Genomic DNA, 18,553 nt, shown 5'->3' with positions numbered 1-18,553 from the left:
ACTTAACAGTTGCTGATAACTTAAAAAAATAAAAAAATTAATAACGGGGGAAAAAAGGACAATACTATTTGGTTATTGTTCACATATTTTACGTGGTCACATTAACTTTGATTTTTGCAACTGGGTCAACAAATGGGCTTTGGAAATCCTGTGTGATTCAGAAAGTTAGAGGATTTAGAGGAGGATATCCGCAACAGTTTACCCTTTTAATAAAACAAACACTTCAGAAACAACAGCCTGTGACAGTTAAACTTTTCAAAATGACAGCGTTGTGTTGTGCGGCAAAGGTCAGCCATACTTTTTGAATTCTAAATCAACAGGCGAACATGACATGCATCTTATCTGGGTTTACCTCTGTGACGAGCTGCAGGTCATTGACGTAGTTCTCCTCAGTGACGATCAGCTCGTGGATGTAACCCTGCCTCTTCCTCTCCATGGGACTCAGCATGTCCAGCAGGTGAAGGTCAGCACACCCTGATATATACAAACATCACACACACAGATACAAATGGCTGTCAATCCAACATCCTGACACATGGAAGGAGTATGAAAAGGAAACTTCAATACCTTTATTAATATAATGACAACCAAATACATACCTGGGATCAACAAACAGGCAGTGGGACTAAAGTTGGAGGAGGAGTGTGTGAGTCTAAGTTTGTCCATTTTCTTTTACTAACTAGGGTTTTTATTTTTGACAGTGGTCCTTTTTTATGCGCACCTAAATGAGGAAGCTTCCTTAAATAGTTTCTGCTTGACTGCAAATAAAAGTCAGTTTCTGGATTGTGGCATGCACCTGCACTTCACATTTATAATCAGTAAGATTCAGTTTTCTGATTCTCACATTATTATTTGTGATAATTGTCTCTTATCCTTAAATGGTTAAAAGCTGAGAGCAACACTAGGAACATACTTTTTTTTACGAGAGGCTTTAAATTTGTTTTCAATTTGAAGTTTCATGGTGATTAGTTAACAGGGAATTCTGGTATTTTCTAAAAAAAATGGGCCCACTTTATTAATTTGGGGTCTTCATACTACAAGTGTTGCTGGAGCTTTTTGACCTCTTCAAGCCTTTCACTCTTCATACACCTTGATAGTCGGTGAAAATGCACAAGGCTTTAAAAATGACAATTCCACTTGAGTTTTCTCACCATCTAAAGTAAACAGATGTAGTTTGCCTCTGCTGCAGAACTGAATTTACAAACTTGAGCTACAGTATCTATTAGCTGACAACTGCTGCAGTTAATGGGTTTTTCAGGGGTTTTGTCAATGCAAACCATCCCACTCACATCAGATGTAGTCATTTGTTTCACTGTTTAAAAGTACCTTGAAGTTTTTTTAACTAAGTAATAAACTTGAGCAGTGTATAATCAACAAAAACAAATATTACACCTTGTTTTTGCAGCTATTTGTCTAAAATTGAGATCAAAGAGGGAGGATATTATGTATGTGGGTCCAAGTAAAGTTTTCAAGATCAATCACGACTGTAACACAGGGCCCTCTGTTGGTCACAATACAAGCTGCTCCAAAATGTTATTTCTACAATTCACTCAGCTGACGCTTTTATCCAAAGACGCTGTTAGCACACAGCACAAAGCTAAGAATTGTATGCCAAATAATATTTTATTTTAACCCATAAGACGATTTGACCTAGAGTTTAATGAAGTGAAATGTGTAACACGAATGCAACTTAGAAGATTTTCTTAAATATATATTTTTGTACAGAATAAAAAATAAATGTTGTCTCATTTAAAAATACCTGCTCAATAGGAAGCTTCCTTAGGATACCAAATACATTAAAAGGTCTTAACAGCTTTTTGTTTTGATCTCTTTCTTTCAATTTCGCTTCTTTTGCGAAGAACTTCTATGTATGAAAGGTGCTATAAAAAATAAATCTGAGTTGACTTGAGTAGTGTGTGTATGAGAGAGTAATGAGGCCAGTCGACAGCAGTCTGTCTCAGAGTGTTTAATCTCCACCAATAAAAACCTCAGGACACTTTTACTACCAACACTATGCTAACATTCTGTACATTTCATTCATTCATTCAAGTATCCTTTCCATTCCTTTGTGTTTCCATCTGACCATTCATGTCCATAAAATTCACTCACTCACAAATTCATTCATTCACGCATGCATGACACCAAGTGCAGTCCGGTTACATTTGGCCTGGCTGTTAATCCATTCGTCCATTCATTAGAGTTGCAATTTATATCCATATAAAGCACCAACCATCATTGATTAGATTAACAAAGGATCATACAGAGATTCTTTTTTCTTCTTTAACAAACCAGGCTAGAGAAGAGCCATGCTTCATTGCTGATGACAAAGGTGTGTGCGTGTGTGTGTGTGTGTGTGTGTGTGTGTTATCATAAAAAACCTTAAAAGAAATAAAACGTTTCTAGCTTTTCTTCATATAAAGCAGTTTGAGTTCCCAAATGATTAAAGCTATTGTAAGAGGGTTAAAAAGAAAACTGCAGATGAGTGGGTTAATACTTAACAGGCGTTATTAGGTAGTGGAATATTGATCCAGCTGGTTGGAAGCATGGCTCTGGTCTATGTTGGTCTTTGTTCTACCCTAAAATACTTCATCTGACGGTGAAAAGTCTCAACCATCGGTTAACAAACTATTAATAAACGTTACATTCTGCTTAAATTTCTGTCCTGTGGGGAGCCTGAACAGCCTCTCCAGTGACCCAAATTAAAGGCCTCTAGCCTCAGTTTGAGAACCGATGGTTTTTAACTAATCAACCAATCAGAGACTTACACTTCCAATACTGACAATCTTGAGGAGCCAATGGGATCCACGCAGGTTAATCATTATTAGAATAATAATTATAAGAGGAACAGCTCTATTGCTTGTTGTATAAAAAGTTTTGTAGTTTCAATATTCATTTTTAATCATCTTTTGTGTTTCTGAGGGTAATCATTAAAATCACAATACTGTCATCTGGATAAACAAAACAAAAACAAAAGTATACATCTGATATGGCAACCACTATATTCCTAGTCTGTTGCTATGAGAACAAATAGACTGGGGTGCGGCCTTCAAATGGGACTCGCACAGTCATGTCGTGAAGACGTGTACAGGAAAGGCTTGGCGTTCAAGTTTAACGGTATGGGAACACTGTTGCTAGGCAACAATTGGACGCCAAAATATCACTTCTTGTCCTCCTGGCTCTCTGTATGGAAATGCTAACATTACATTATTTCTATGTGTTTAAACGCCACGTGAAGGAACAAGTGACAAGACGATAAGGTGCAGTCTAGATGAACACTCGCCCTAGCTCCTTTTGGTCCCGTTCATGGCTAAAGTTAAGCAAACTTTATTGGGTGGCTTAAGTCCATGGGCTCCGCCATTTCTGAAAACGGCATAAAACACGTCACAACTCATGAACTCGAAGCTTTCAGAAAAGTTGAACTTACAATGTTGTGAATACCATAAGAGGAATGTGTTCATATTGTCTCTTCTCATGAACACAGTAAACGCGACCCCATTGAAGGCACCAAGGGGGCTTTTGTTAATGTTGAAAGTTAACCATATTCACACCGTGGCCATTTTCCTCTGACATCATGCTTAGCTAGGGTAGATAACACGCTGCCTAAATGCTGTAGCCTAATGTTGCGTTCAAGGTTTGCAAAGACCATCGATGTAGGAACCTGACAGTATTATTATTTCACCACTTTTCCATTCATTGGACTCTGTAAAGACAGGCAGTGGAATCTGAATTTGGCTATAATTCAAGTTAAAACATTTTTGTTAACTCACTAGGAACTGACAAATACAGCTAAAATAGATTTCAACCAATTTTTGGTTATACAACTGGTAGCTAGCTTACGTCGCCGTAGACTAGGAATTAACACCTACACCAATAACAGCTACTGTAAGCCAAGAACCAATTCCTTGCTAGATTAATGTTAGTGTTTCAAATTACTGTTAGCTAACTTTAATTACTGTTAGCTAGGAGTTTATGCTTTTCCGATAGCATACTATACAAAGTGATGTAACATACGTAGTGGATGAATGTTAGAGTAACACAACTTATTTGATAACGGACTAGCTAATGACAGACAAGTCACACTAGCTAAAGTTAGCTTAATAAAAATATTTCAAAAAAATATTCATTTCTGGCTATGCTACTGTTAGCTAGTTGTTAGCCAGGAACGAATACATTTGCTACTGATACTGATTAAAAATGATGGTAGCTATAAAGAGTTTGAATGCTAAAGTTAGCTGTTATTTAATGGTATCTAATGAGTTAGGAAAATTACTTTTTAACTTGAAATAAGTTTAATTGATGGCCCTTGAACGCAGAAGTAGACTATAACAAAAGTGTACAACAGTGCTTGAGCTTCACACCCTGAGTATGACCTAAGAAGAAAATGTTTCCCCGAGTGAATATATTGTAAATTAAAAAGATGCACCAGGGTTGTACATCACAACAGGAACTGGTTGAGTTCAGTATTTTAATTAAGTGACGATTTGTGTTTCTCCATGTTCATGTTCGGCTGCTAGCCATTTTGTCTTCCTCTACTGACACTGATCTGGGAAGCAGTTATTTGACATGACAAATAAGTGATTTGATGGACTGAGCAAGATGTGGTCCTTTTATGTTGAAACTTGAGTTTGTGATATGTTTAACTTATAGATGCAGCTACAAACCCAGCAGGGTCCTGGGTATGGTTTCTTAAAATGAGTGAAATGATTGTTTGTTTGTTAAAACAGTAGCTCTACAGTGTAAGAAGAAGCAACATTTGTATAGCAAACTAGAACCACTTTTTGTGATACAGTGTGGAAAATTCTAGGAGATAAAGATAAAAAATACTTTAAAATATTGGTATTTTATTCTGAAATTTAACTGGAATTAGGAGGTAAACAAGGAGGTAAATCTATCTAAATCTGATCATTTTAAATCAATTTAAAATGATCACTCAGTTGGAAGATTGAATTGGAACAACTTAAAACAGTTGAGCATTTCAAGGAGAGTATGTCATCTTGGGAAATGTACTTGTGTTTTATATTTGTTACTACTTGTAAGATGAGAAATTCCATACTCATTAATTTTGCTCTGATAACTATTGAGCTACAGCAAGAAGTAGATTAGCTTAATTTTGCATGGAAACTTGACAAGAAGCGACAAGATAACAATGCCTGCACAAACGGAAATGAAAAATGTACAGGATGTTGTTTAACTGGGTTATGTGCTGGCCTTTAACTCATTTGTTTGGGTTAGCCATTTCTAACAAGTGCTTCTTGTGTTATGCTAAGCTAAGCTAATAAATCCCTAGCTCATGTTCATACTTTAACAGTATTTTATCATTGTGTTGTTTTTCCTGTTTCACTCTTACAAATAACTTTTGTAACAGAAAATGTGGAACTACTTTGTAAACTTGAATGATTTAGAGATGTAACCATCATGTCCCTCCTACATATTTAGTACCAAACTGTCTGTGTCATGTCATCATCCTTCATCCATGTTTTAGCCCTTTACAGTGTGACAGCATCTCATAATCATAGCAACAGACAAACAAATAAACATGTAAACAAAAACAAAAATACAATGACAGAACATAAAACAGATTATTTAAAGTTACACATATTCATAATGTTAAACTACTACCAGTAAAAACACTATTAATGTGTCTGATTGTGAGATATACATACGGTATATATATGTATATGTGTGTGTTTGTGTGTGTGTGTCAGTGTGTTCACACTGTTTAAGGTAATTTGCATACTCTAAACTCTCTGTACCATGTTGAAGTATGTGTGTGTGTGTGTGTGTGTGTGTGTGTGTGTGTGTGTGTGTGTGTGTGTGTAATTTGGTTAGCTAGTAAGCTAAGCACACATAGCATGGCTTTCTAATTTCAGCCCTGAGCTACCGGCTGAGTCCCAACTCCCACTGCTCGCTCACTTCTATGCCTCCTAATTGCCTTCTCTGATAAAGAAAGACAGGAGAGGTGGAGAAACTAAACAGGAAAAACGTAAAAGTGAGCGGCTTGCTGGGTTGAAACTTAGCGCTGAACTGCTATGAGACGCATCTCAATGACGCCTCCTCTCCTCTCTTTTACTTTGTCTCCATTTGAAAGGGGAGGAGAAGAGGAGAAGAAAAAAGGGAGGGGGAGTCTTTGGCATTAAGGAGAGGAGAGGTGAAGAGAGGAGACTTTAACATTGAGACTTGTCCTCCAGCAGATAGTGGGTCTTTCTGTGAAGCTGTGGGAGGGGAGTGGGTTAGTGAAGGGGAGGAGGGGGTGGAGCCAGCACTTTTGACTGACAGGTGAATGAAGCTGCTGAACCAATGGGAGACAAGTTAAAAAAATAAAAACTAGAATTAAAACAGTAAGCAGCAGGGATAAGCAGAGCTACTGATTCTAATGACACAATCTCCCATAAAGCCACAAAATGACCCACTATCCACTTTACCACGCTGTGAGAGGGCTGTGTGTGTGTGTGTGTGTGTGTGTGTGTGTGTGTGTGTGTGTGTGTGTACTTGTTAGTGTGTGTTTGTTTCACTGTGATCCTGTTAAAACATGTTCATCAGTACAATCTGGGAGAAAGGATCTCAATAGTCTCATCTCCTCTTTTGCTCTTCTTCAACCTCCTCCTCGCTTCATTTCGTCCTTATCTAAATGCCTTTTCGACTGACAAAAAAAGAGAAGAAGAAAAAGAAGGAGGAGAAGAAAAGGAGAAAAGAGGAGTCCTGACTATTGATCTCCCTCCTGTTGAACAGTGCTGTTCGGAGAGTCAGAGCCATGCAAAGACAGATTCTCGCCACCACTGGGCGTTTAAACGTTACAGTCTGTCTGTCTTTTTTGTCTGTCTCTGGCTTCTATTGGTGGAGAGTCGCCATTTCCAGGGTCATGTGACCTCTTGCTGCTGTCCCATTGGTTGAGTGGCCTAGTGGGTCTCTTTGAGGGCTTTGAGGAGAGGGGGATTCTGGGTAATGATATGATCCTAGAGAGAGGACGACAACAACAACATCAACAAAAACAACTAAACAAAACAACAACAACAACAACCAATCGGGTGCTAGGTGGGTGGAGCGTGCAGCAAGACAGAGAGTGTGGAGGTGTGGTCTAATCTAGCATAGAAATAGAGGATGTAGAGCGGGCAACATGGCAGCAGGCAGTGGAGATGACAGTTATCATGTCTGCTTACAAATGACAACACTGTATGAATGCAGACATTATTTTAGAAGAGTATATAAACTATAACTAGATGTGATTTTCTTAAGTCCTTGCAGTATTACAATAAGTTTCAAACTTGTGTTTTTTATTAAACAATTATTATTTTTCATAAAAAGCTCCTTAAAAATATTTTTAAAGAAATGTTACCTGGGAACGTACTGAACAGGATATTTTATTATTGTTAAATTATTATCAGCGCTCTGTTGTATCAGAAATGTATAATGACAAATGTTTTTTTTTAATGCAAACACATTATGTGTTGAAGTTTCTTCTTATATGCAAAATATTATCAATACCGTCATGAGCTACATGTCATGACTGCTATATTCCAGAAAATTTGAAATATAAATGATTTAATCTAATTAATTATTTCAAAATAAAATAAAGTCTGAATATGCCTAATCATCTACCCAGTCCATTGTGTCTGCTGCTCTTTTCTTGCTCTGTTTAATACTAATGCCCATTTAAGCACTGAGTGTAAATGTTGAGTTTGCACTGAGTGTAAATGTTTGACTAAGGTTTTTTCTTCTTCTGTTTTCTAAATGTTACTGTGTTTAATAGATACATGCAGATTCTTTTAAATATCCAATAGTAGAGTAAGCAATTGCTGATTCTAAAGAGTAGTGCAGATAGAGTAACACTTTTTTGTGATTATGCATCAAATTTAGAAACCCATCTATCCTAATGAAATGTTTCTATTTAAGGACTTTTTAAATCAATGCTTCTGTTAATTCTTTTGCTAAAGCTCCATAAAAGTGATTTTATGACTCAGATTTGAAGCATGTTGGTTTATTCTTTAGAAAATGACAGCGCTGCTACAAGTTAAAATTGTCTCTTAGTGGTGACATCAAGTTCATTCTAACGGTGATTCTGAATTTATATAAAAAAATAATCACAGTATATATCGCCTTGCTTGAAGAATTTTAATAGAATGCCAATAGGGGTATCATAATCCCGTATCATATGCTTCATGTATCTTCTGATTCTTGGCTATACATTCATACTTGGGTTATTCTATGAAATCACGTGTCCCTCGACTTCAAAAGAAGAAAGAAATGTGTCCTGTAACTTCATTGATTTGATTAAATAAGATCTAAATATAAGTAATGCATTTTTCTATTTGAATGAAAGTAAATGATTGTTTTAATCTTTTACTCTGGTGTGTTTTTTATTATAAATCATTGATTTTTTTCATTTTGTTTTGTAACTGTAGAGCGCTTTGCATTAGATTTAACTGTATGAAATGTGCCTTACCAACATTATCTACACGACCAGTCAAATGTTTGGACACAGCTGATTGAAATTCATGTTATTGTCTTGAAGACATTTTGATCTAAATGCCTTATGCTTAAATGTTTGACATGTGTTTCTTATAGAAATAGAAATAGTGAAGTTGATGCCTACATATATATGCATTTCTTTCCAAAACAAAAGTGAAATTAAATGTTTTATTTTTATAATATCTACTAATATTCTAATTGTATACTGTATTATTGATGATACTATTACTGTTGAGTATCCAAACTTCTATATATTTTTTGTATTTTTAGATTATTTGTCCTTTATTTATGGTTATAGAAAATCCCTCTCTTTGTTCATGTACAACAAGAACTCTAACGTTTGATATTATCCTCATGAGTGTTTTTAAATGATTGTTGTTTTTGTACAGAGACACATTCAGGCTGTTACTCGTTAAAGCAGTGAGTCATGTCTAGGTGTACGGTTGGTGTCTCATGCTCAGCTCTATAAACTCTGAGTCTATGGTGGATCATGCTCAAGGGAAACATGCAGGAAAGAGAAGGAAACACATTTACACTAATGTGCGCAAAAAAGACACACACATGCATGAACGAACACGCCATACAGACACACACAAGCACCACCCAGAGGTCTTGCATGACTGGGAGGTTATCAAAGAGGCCCAAAGGAGTGTCAAGGTGAAACATCAAGGTCAAACCAATCCAGGGTCAAACACTGAGAGAGGGACAGCATCTCCACACCTTGCTCTGGGGCGTGTGCGTGTGTCTGTGTGTGTGTGTGAAGGAAAGAGAGTGTTCTGTGTGTAAGTGTGTGTGTGAGTGTTACATCGCTTCGTACTTGTTAATTTGTTAATTTGAGCAGGTTACACATGTGTTCTGTGATTCGCGTGAGTCTGGTGTGTGTGTGTGTGTGTGTATGTGTGTGTGTTTGTGAGTACTCACACTGCGTGCTCGGGTCGGTATCTGTGGTGAGTTTGACGTAATTGCTCGGAAACAGACCCTCCCTTCCGTTGAGCTCTCCTTTCCACCAATCACAGTCGTCTTTGCTGAGCACTGTGATCACCTGACCCTTCTGAAAGGCCAGCTCGTCGTCGTTCTGGGCGATGTAGTCGTACATGCCGATCACCTGACACACAGCTTCACAACCACAGACGGACACAAAGGACACAAAGGACAGGACGTCATTATATCAGGTAAAGGGTTCCTGTCATCTGATGCAAATGTATCACTTTGAATACATTGTATAGACAAAGTACAACAGGTGGACAATTACAGCAACATAGGCTGAGAGTGTGTTAATGCCTGAGCCAATCAGTATTTTGTAGAGACAGAGAATGAGCAGCAGCTACATTCCTACAAATGACAATAAAAGGCTTGTTGAGAAGTGACAGGGTCTCATCACTTAAACACAGATGTGGAAAGTTACGAGTTTGCACTGACAATTAAATACAGTAATGTTAACCAAACAGAATAAATAGTAAGAAAACGTGAACTAGTATATTTTTCAAACAGAGGAAGGTTGGGAAACAAAGGTTTAGTACTTTCTATAGTTAAAGTAGGCTCTTCTTACTACTCTAATAAATGCCGTTTGTATTTGTTTTCCTACGAGAAATAAAGCTTCATTTGTATTTGCAGAATATTCTCAGCACGTGTGTGAGTGTACCTGTGCTGGCAGGAGCCAGTTTAGGAGGGGTGGGCTCTGTGGGCGTCGTCTTGCTGGTGCTTGGACTGAGCAGCTTCACATAGTTTGCAGGGAACCAGCCTATCTGCCGCTTTTTCCCCCGGGCCTGAACCAGAACACATCATACTGTTCGTCAAAAATATGCAACCCCAGAGTGTGTATTTTTTAACATTATTTAAAAAGCCTTATTCTTAACATAATTTACTATGTATTAAAGTAGATTAAAGTAGTATATACAAACGATATGGAAGTAGTATATACAAACGATATGGAAGCCCAATCAAACTTATCAGACATTCTGTTAAATGCCTTTAACAGATTTTATTCTAAAAAACGTCAGCAAGAAAAACCTTTCTTTGCATGAACTTATCGTTTACCTGGAGCTCCCCCTCCCACCACCCCCCTGGGTTCTTCTTTCTTATGAGGATGAGCTGTCCTGGAGCTAACGTCAGCTGCTCGGCTCCTGTGGCACTGTAAGGGGCGATCACCTGAGCAATTTCTGATGTAGAGACCGAGAGGAAGAGGATTTATTAGTGAGTTAGTCTTTTTAATCTGTGTTTAAAAAAAAAACAACACAAAGTGGAGAGAAGGCTACAGAAGCCATTTATAGAAAACGAAAGCTCACCTGGCTTCTTTCCCAGACTGCCTGTCTTCCCTGCTGGTCCCAAAGACTAAAAACAGAGACAACATTTAAATTAACAAACAAAACAAATATTTTCCTCTTCGTGTAAAAACTTTAGTCACACCCACTGTCTATCCTCATCTCACCTCCGAGGCCGAGTCTCGTGGTTTGACATAATTAGAAGGGAAGACTCCTGTCTTTCCCCCGACCATGCCCGTCCACCAATCCCCTTCTTTCCTGGTCACCATGACGACTTCTCCTTGCTGGAAACTGAGGTCACCTTGTTCGCTGCTCTCATAGGTGTACATGGCCAAGTACTCTGTGCAGATGCATTGGGACGTAGTCAATTACATCTAACCTCTCAACCTTTACAGATAATATGCAACTGCATGTCTGAGTGTGTTACCTTCTCCAGATTCAGAGGGTTTGGTTGGGGAAGGAGAAGGGCGTTTCCCATTGGGTGGGCTCTCTGATGATCCCGATTCACTAGGAGAGACAAAGCAGACAAAAAAAAATCTTAAACTGTAAACGGTTACATATTTAGGAAGCTCCAGAATCAACAAATCGAGGCGTTTGTATTGATTTCTTTTTTTGCTTGCTGGAGCTGTTGGATAAGCTGATCCGGAGCAAAACAACAAGAAAGATAAATCAATCTAACAACCCTGTTTTTTTAATGAGAAGGTCCTCTTTTAGGTTCTACAGCTGCACTCTGACTAACAGGATTCAATGATGTCATACCCTAAAAGCTCACAGAGCAGGAAGTAAACAGTTCTCTCTTAACGCAAACTAGTGCAGCACAATTTTAAATGTCATTGACCTAACCATAAACAAATAAGATTTACATACTGAATGAGTCCTCATGTAGCTTTGTAACCTACCTGGTGTTTTTGCTGCGTGCTGCGACGACAGCGGGGGCTGTTATGGTGGCAGAGATGAGCTTGACGTAACTTTTGGGGAACCAGCCTCTCTGTCCGGTCTGCAGTTCACCTAACCACCACATGTCCTGCTGCTCCAATACGGTTATTATCTGCATGTAAAAAAACAATACAACTGTCAGTTCTATTCAGTAAACTAAAGAGATGCAGATGAATTGAGACGGAGAGAAAAGTCAATAATCAAAAATATGTCCATCTATGACAGAATTCTGATCACCTCATTTTTGTTGAAGTTGAGGTGGTTGTCTTTCTTCGCTCTCCAGGGATACAAAGCCTGAGCCTGAAGACCCTCCACCTTCTCCCCCTGACAAACACAGAGTAGCACCAATAAGATCAGATGTCTACATAGAAACAGAGCAGTAACTGTAAGCTATGATCATCTTTTATTTTCTACAGAAAGTCAACCTCAGGTTCAAGTTTAGGAAAACATTTTCCACATTTTTATAAATAGTTCTGGATTTAATACTGATCACATTTTTATCTAGTCTGTACCTGTCCGAGCACAGGAGAAGGAGAGGAGCCTGTTGTCATGGTAGCAGGTGTAAAGGCAGAGCGCTGTCGTAGCTGCGCTGAGGGAACGCTGAGCGATGGATTCTGACTGGCTGTAGAGGTTGGCCATGCATCCCACCCCTCACTCTCTGACTGACTGGCTGTATTAGAGGGCCAACTGGAAATAAACAACACAGAAAGACGGCAATATTAGTGATACTGATGTGATGTGGTTGAAAATATTCAGTATTAAAAAAAAGATTCAAATGTTGACATTGAAGCTCAGGTGCTAAAAAAAATCGATGAACAGCAAACACAGCATGGATGTATATCTTGTTTCGGTTATTTTGCAAATTAATATTTAAATCTGAAAAAATGTTATTTTAATCAATTTAAATAAACTAGCATCAATTTTGTAATATTCAGTACTTTCATGCACCAATAAAACCAGATGAGCAGGACTCACGTGGTGCTAAAATCGGCCCAGTTACTGTTGGCGGAGGACGCTGAAGAGGACGTTTGTCCGGGGGCTGGGGGAGGCGTGGTCATTGGTTGCTGTGTTGAGGTGGGTGTGGCTGAAGCGGCTGCACGTAGGCTGATCGGTGCTTCACTGTCGGGTATCCGTTCAGCATAATTGGCAGGAAACCAACCGGTTCGCCCCCTGAGCTCTCCTCCCAGCCAACCAGGTTCACCTGTTTGAGATTCATCCACCTGTGGGAGCAGCAAAATGAACATACAGTTAAGGCATGAAAACACAAACAATACACAAAACACACAAACACAAGGCTCCGATTGGCAGAGATACGAGTGTGTGTTTCTGTGCAGGCTTATGGCAGAGCAGAGCAGTGGTGTAAACAATAACAAAGTTACAACAGCAGCAGCGGTTGGGAGTTGAAATCCTGGAGGTAGAATTCACAAAATAGTTGATTATGAAGTGGTTATCGACTTATTGTGACTGAAATGGACAAAGACCTCTCTGATTATTCATCTAAATCAATAATTATTCTATGTCCTACTGCTGCACCCTTTGATTAAGAAAATTGGATCCACAAAATAGCTTTTTTTCTTTAAATGATTGGCATAGTCCATTTGTTAAAAGGGCTGCTGAGGTGGGTATTGACTGGGTTATGGGATGTAATGTCTTAAAAAAACACATTTATTCATTTGGAGTTTGTTTTTACTGATATACTGACAATGAAAATACACTATGTATTTGTCAACTTCATACATTTTCATTAAAAAATAATTCTCAGTACAAATCAGCAATGAAAGCAAAGTTTCAAAAATAAATCTCCATCCACGATGTTAATTTATATCACCTTACCATTCACATAAAATAGAGCTGTGTCCGCCTGTTTTAACAGGAGTCATTTCTCTGTATTAAAGTTGGTTACTTAGCTGCAGAACGCAGAAGTTGAAATACAAAATACAGAATTTAAAGCAACAGTTGCTAGTTATAACAAAACGTACAATATTAATTTGGAGTTTATGTAGTTTTTCATGATTCTTGATTTCTTCATCAGGTTCCTGTTATAGAACCAATACAGTAGTAGACAACTCCAGAAAACTCATATGGGGCCAGACTAATTTTAAGGCTTCATTTTAGGGGAGTGGAGGGTAAACTCTGGTCTACTGTAGACGCTCGGCATAAACTTAGACTTACTAAATGTGGCTGTAGGCTGAGGTGAAGCAACCTTAATTATTCAGTGTGTGTCACATTGCTCAGCATTATGGTCACAGTTAAACAAATCCAAAACGTTTAAACGGTAAGTGTAAAAACAAAACAAGCAAAAACAAAGTGAGCAGATGTGACGACGATTACTAGGCCAAAGCATTCATCCACAGGTGAATGAATGAAGACGGAGATTACATGAGATGAACCAATGACAGCAAGAGTTCAAATGGGTGCTGGATTGAGATTGGTGGAGGCACAACACTGGGCGGGGGCAAGAACTTACCCATTCCCCCTTCACCTTCAGATTGCACAGCAGAGGAGAAAGGAAACGGTTAATACACACTGCACACACTCATACACACAGAAATACTGCAGAGAGGGCAGAGACCAAAAGAAACAGTCACACATATACACACAGGTGGCTTTATACAAACACACTTAAAGTAGAACAGAGGCAACAGAGGCAATAAGTATTTGTGTCATATCTATCTAAGGCGTTGTGTCCCAATAACGGTCGCTGACTGTGGGTGAAGTTCAAGTTTTGTTTTCATGGTGAAAACTTCAAACTCGCATGTGATCTAAATTTGTACGATGATTATCCAATGTTCCCATTATGTTGTAACATGTAAGGTGGATAGAAAAGTCATGTGATCTTAGTATGTGAGCGCAGACAAACTTACCATGATAACATCTCCGGGGGCGATACTGATCTCATCATGGCTGCGAGCATCAAACGGATACACGGCTCGGTAGTAGACCACCTTCACCGACTGCTGCTGATCGAAGCTACTGACTGGTGCCTTCTGGTCAAACAGACTGGGTACTGGAGCCCTCTCCACTGAAAGGACACATGACATTTTAAACATTATTAACACAGATTCAGTCCTCATGTTCACCTCAGGCTTAACTTCAATCCTTCTCTGAAGTTTGGTCTTCCACTTCAGATTGACATTTTCTTCAATGTAATGGGAATAAAAATAGAGGAAAATCTTCATGTCTTGGAGCATTTTGGTGCAGCCATTAGGACAAATCCTGGCTGAGAGAGTTAGAAAACTTAAGCGTGCCTTTGATGGATGGTAGCTCGGAAATCTAAAAATGGCGTCTGGCTGATTCATTTTGTTGAATCGATATTTCAATAGAATAACTTTGATGAAAGAAAATTACACATTGATAAATTGGTCCAACCAAACACTGGCCGTTGGGAGTTTTTATTAGACCTTCAGTGTTTGGACCTTGACATGGGTGACATCAATAAAAGAACCAGGTACTGTGCACAACATTTACAAAAAACAACAAAACCACAACAAATATAACACATAAAAGCAGCGGATCCACTCCCCATCCATATAATATAATGCTGTAAAAGAGATGCATGGCACAGGGATGTAAAACAGCCTTTATATTTGTCTCCAGAATCAAACTGTTCCAGAAGGAAATTTGATTTACTTAATTGTTCTTGTGATGTGACCATGTTGAGGCAGCGGCAATATTGAACTGCATCCAAATGAAGTTTATTAGTGAGTGACAAAGAGAGGTGGAGTTTGTCATTCACAAGCTGTGAGATTTACTCTTCAAACCACGTATGAGGCTATAAATGTGTTCTTTCAACTTTTAACAGGAGTTGATTATTTAAAGTTAAACACTGCCAACTATTTTATTCATTAATGACTTTTTTTAATCCTTAATTTTGTGTGTGTTTAGTTTTATTTTTAAGTGTCCAAAATGAACTGTTCCCAGTGTTTTAATAACATGGAACTTCTGACTGTATTTGTCATAATGCTCAATGAGTCTTTACAATATTGAAAATCATTGGTCCTCAACACACCTCCTGCCCGCCTATCATCAATGAGGTCTCGAGCTTTTAGCCGTGCTGCCCCCGTCTCTTGAACTCTCTCCCACAAACCATCCGTGACATTAACTCTCTCGTTCCACCTTCAGATCAAAGCTCAAAACACACCTTTTAAGATTTGCCTATTCTGTCTGACCAGTCCCTTCTTATTATTGCAGTTTTTGTTTTTTATGTAGTTGACTGTGTTCTTGTTTTTAACCTGTGTCTGTAAGGTGACCTTGAGTGATGTGAAAGGCACCCATAAATAAAATGCATCATTATTGTTATTATTATTATTATTATTATTATTGTTTCAATAGAAGATGACTGATTAGGTTCATTCATTTCTATGCAATACTAGCAGCTGGTTGCATTAAACATGGGTTACCACCACACACTGGGACTTGCTCAATCGTCTCATTTTCATACTTGCTCTCTCCTTCAGGTGAGATTCACACTCTAAACAGCCAACACACACCTGTTGAAGCCCAGGGGTCGGCCGGCTGGCTGAACATCTTGGTAAGTTTCTCCTGCATGTCCATCTTTCCTCTCCCCTCATCCTCACTCTCTTCTAGTGGTCCCGCTCCCTTCACACCCTCTTCCTCCTCGTCCAGCCCTCTCCTCTTCCTCTCCTCGTCTTCCTGAGTCACTCGGTTCAGCCAGGCATGGGGTGCAGAGATGGAGGGGGGGCTAGGAGCTCTGGGGGCAGAGCCTGCTGCTTCATCCCTCCAGGCCACGCTCTCCTCTGATGACAATCTGTCGTATGAGGGGAAGGGAGACAGAGGAGATGGTCTACATACAAAACTTTTCATAGTTAAGTAAAACAAATTCTAACTTTTGGACATAATTGCTTGGACATAATCAAAGACCTCTTCAATCCTGAAGTCTGTTTCATTTGTACCTGCTCTCCTGCAATTCAGCAGACTTCCTCTCGATCGGGGTGTGCATTTGAGAGTGTGTGTGTGTCAGTGTGAGCGTGTCTCCTTCCAGATCCTTCTGCTTCTGTCTCTGCTGCCGGCTGTGGATTTCCCTCAGCTCCTGCGAAGCATCATGGGATACAGGAAGGAACAGCGGTGAGGAGGAAGTGGGATCAGAGGGCTGGTTGCTATGGGTTGCCATGGACATCAAACAGCAACAACAGTAACAGCAACAACAACAACAACAACAACAACAACAACAGCAGTAGCAATAGCAGTAGCAGCGATATGTATTAGTCAGGTGATGAAGGCAAGCTCCGCCCCTTCAGCCTTGACAAAGAGGTGAGGAGACGCACCTGCCAATAACCATAGCAAGAAATGGATTGGGGCTAATGAGAAGCTTGATGCTTTTGACGGGGAAATAGTGGCACTCTTAGTTGATTCTCTTCAACAGATGGAACATGACATCATTACAAATCTGTCCTGAGGTGCGCTGAGCAGTTTGAAAGGTCGGACAGAAAACAGTTCATTTTTATTCTTCACTCAATAAGAGTTTTATTGTGTTCGTTAGTGAAATAACCTCTGTCTCCTACTTCTCCTGACAGTAAATGTCTCAAAATGAGACTTACAGTAAATGTTTCCATATGCTGGGTTTTGTTGTTTTTGCACACTCATGTCTTGCTTCCGGCGGATTCTTACAATCCTCACTCAGCAGATGGCCTAAAGTTCATAAGTGATCATAAATGTAACACCTTTGTATCGCTGTTTTCAGGAACTTCTCCAGTCTTCTCGCCTTTTCCTCTTCTTGTGTTTGGGGTCTACTTGTGCTTTTCTGTCTCAACAGTGCTGTGATTGTGGATTTCTGATAGAGTAACTTCCATCGACAAATAGACGTACGATCATTCAGTGGACCGGTGTTTGCTCAACGAAAAACTTTCAAAGCCTGTGAGAAGATGTCAGAATTGATCTTGCCTTTTTGGTAATGCTCAAAGCAAAAAGATATTTAAATTTAAACACAATATCAAAAAAAATAAATGAATCTAAACTATCATGCGTCCTGGGAATCAGGTACCGTAAACTGTTCCTGTCATGTTTAGAAGATAACGTGAATGAAGCTGTCTTTTATATTTGGGGGGGGAAGGGAAGTCGATGGGGCTTTTGTCATTGGAGGATGTTGACAGTGAAGATAGAAGACTTCAGCTGTGACTATGGGGCGGAGCTTGCACCAGGCACATATGTTTGTGGGTGGGGTTAGATATGAACAAAAAAACAAAAGGAAGGGATGAAAAGGGGGGGCGCTTTGGGGATGCAGTGGTGGCAGTTCTGTGTAGTCATGACAACCAGCTGTGCCATTAGAACACACTCTGTTACTATAACAACACAAGGCAGCTGTCGTGTTTCAGCCAAACAACCAACTCGAAGAAACCTTCAGAAACAAGCAAACCAATCAGAGAGGAGAGCTGACGGAGGAGAAAAAAACTACAACTCTGGTGAGAGTGAACTCCAAATTACCTGAAACAGGAAGTGGAAGACAAAGAGACAACACAGCAGGCCAGGCGTACACTCCTTCACACACAGACTACACACAACACACACACACATATCCGCCCACATATCAGGAGCACTTCCACACTCACATAGCCTGATAAATGTCTACAAGCTTCCATTTGTCTGGCTGAAACATCTTCTGGTAGCATACAGGAAGTAGCATTACACTACAGTACAGTACAGTCATTTAGTAAAGTAGCCTAGCATTGCAATAGCATAAAGTACACCTGCTAGACTAGCACGACTGTCTAGCAAGACATAGCATAACAGCTAGATACAGCATGAACTATGGGAGCATAGTTACCCAGCTGGCTAAGTAGTGAGCTAACACCAGCTTGGCTGAGGGACGAGAAGAGGGAAAGAGGAGAAGGTGATTCGAGAAAGAGGTGGAGAGAAGATTTTTGAATCACTCG

General features: G+C 39.3%; 1 protein-coding gene across 4 annotated transcripts in view; it reads right to left on the bottom strand.

The window, feature by feature from the left end:
• itsn1 (intersectin 1 (SH3 domain protein)) overlaps positions 1–18,553 on the bottom strand; it is a 53,372-nt gene that overhangs the window by 10,196 nt on the left and 24,623 nt on the right. For 2 of the 4 annotated variants that reach the window (XM_065959451.1, XM_029278332.2), the window contains 15 exons: positions 16,577–16,713; positions 16,154–16,431; positions 14,528–14,685; positions 14,131–14,145; positions 12,639–12,883; positions 12,176–12,350; positions 11,901–11,987; positions 11,627–11,775; positions 11,155–11,234; positions 10,895–11,067; positions 10,752–10,797; positions 10,504–10,625; positions 10,109–10,232; positions 9,388–9,582; positions 353–474 (listed from right to left, as the gene is read on the bottom strand). In XM_065959451.1, the coding sequence (XP_065815523.1) occupies positions 353–474; positions 9,388–9,582; positions 10,109–10,232; positions 10,504–10,625; positions 10,752–10,797; positions 10,895–11,067; positions 11,155–11,234; positions 11,627–11,775; positions 11,901–11,987; positions 12,176–12,350; positions 12,639–12,883; positions 14,131–14,145; positions 14,528–14,685; positions 16,154–16,431; positions 16,577–16,713 (2,106 nt within the window). The remainder of the gene's footprint in view (positions 1–352; positions 475–9,387; positions 9,583–10,108; positions 10,233–10,503; positions 10,626–10,751; positions 10,798–10,894; positions 11,068–11,154; positions 11,235–11,626; positions 11,776–11,900; positions 11,988–12,175; positions 12,351–12,638; positions 12,884–14,130; positions 14,146–14,527; positions 14,686–16,153; positions 16,432–16,576; positions 16,714–18,553) is intronic. The other 2 variants (XM_065959452.1, XM_065959453.1) reach the window with 1 other exon arrangement.

This window comes from Labrus bergylta, chromosome 10 (genome assembly GCF_963930695.1).
Source record: "Labrus bergylta chromosome 10, fLabBer1.1, whole genome shotgun sequence".
Taxonomy (NCBI): domain Eukaryota; kingdom Metazoa; phylum Chordata; class Actinopteri; order Labriformes; family Labridae; genus Labrus; species Labrus bergylta.
The sequence above is the reverse complement of the archived record's forward strand: the minus strand, read 5'-3'. Positions and strand labels throughout refer to the sequence as shown.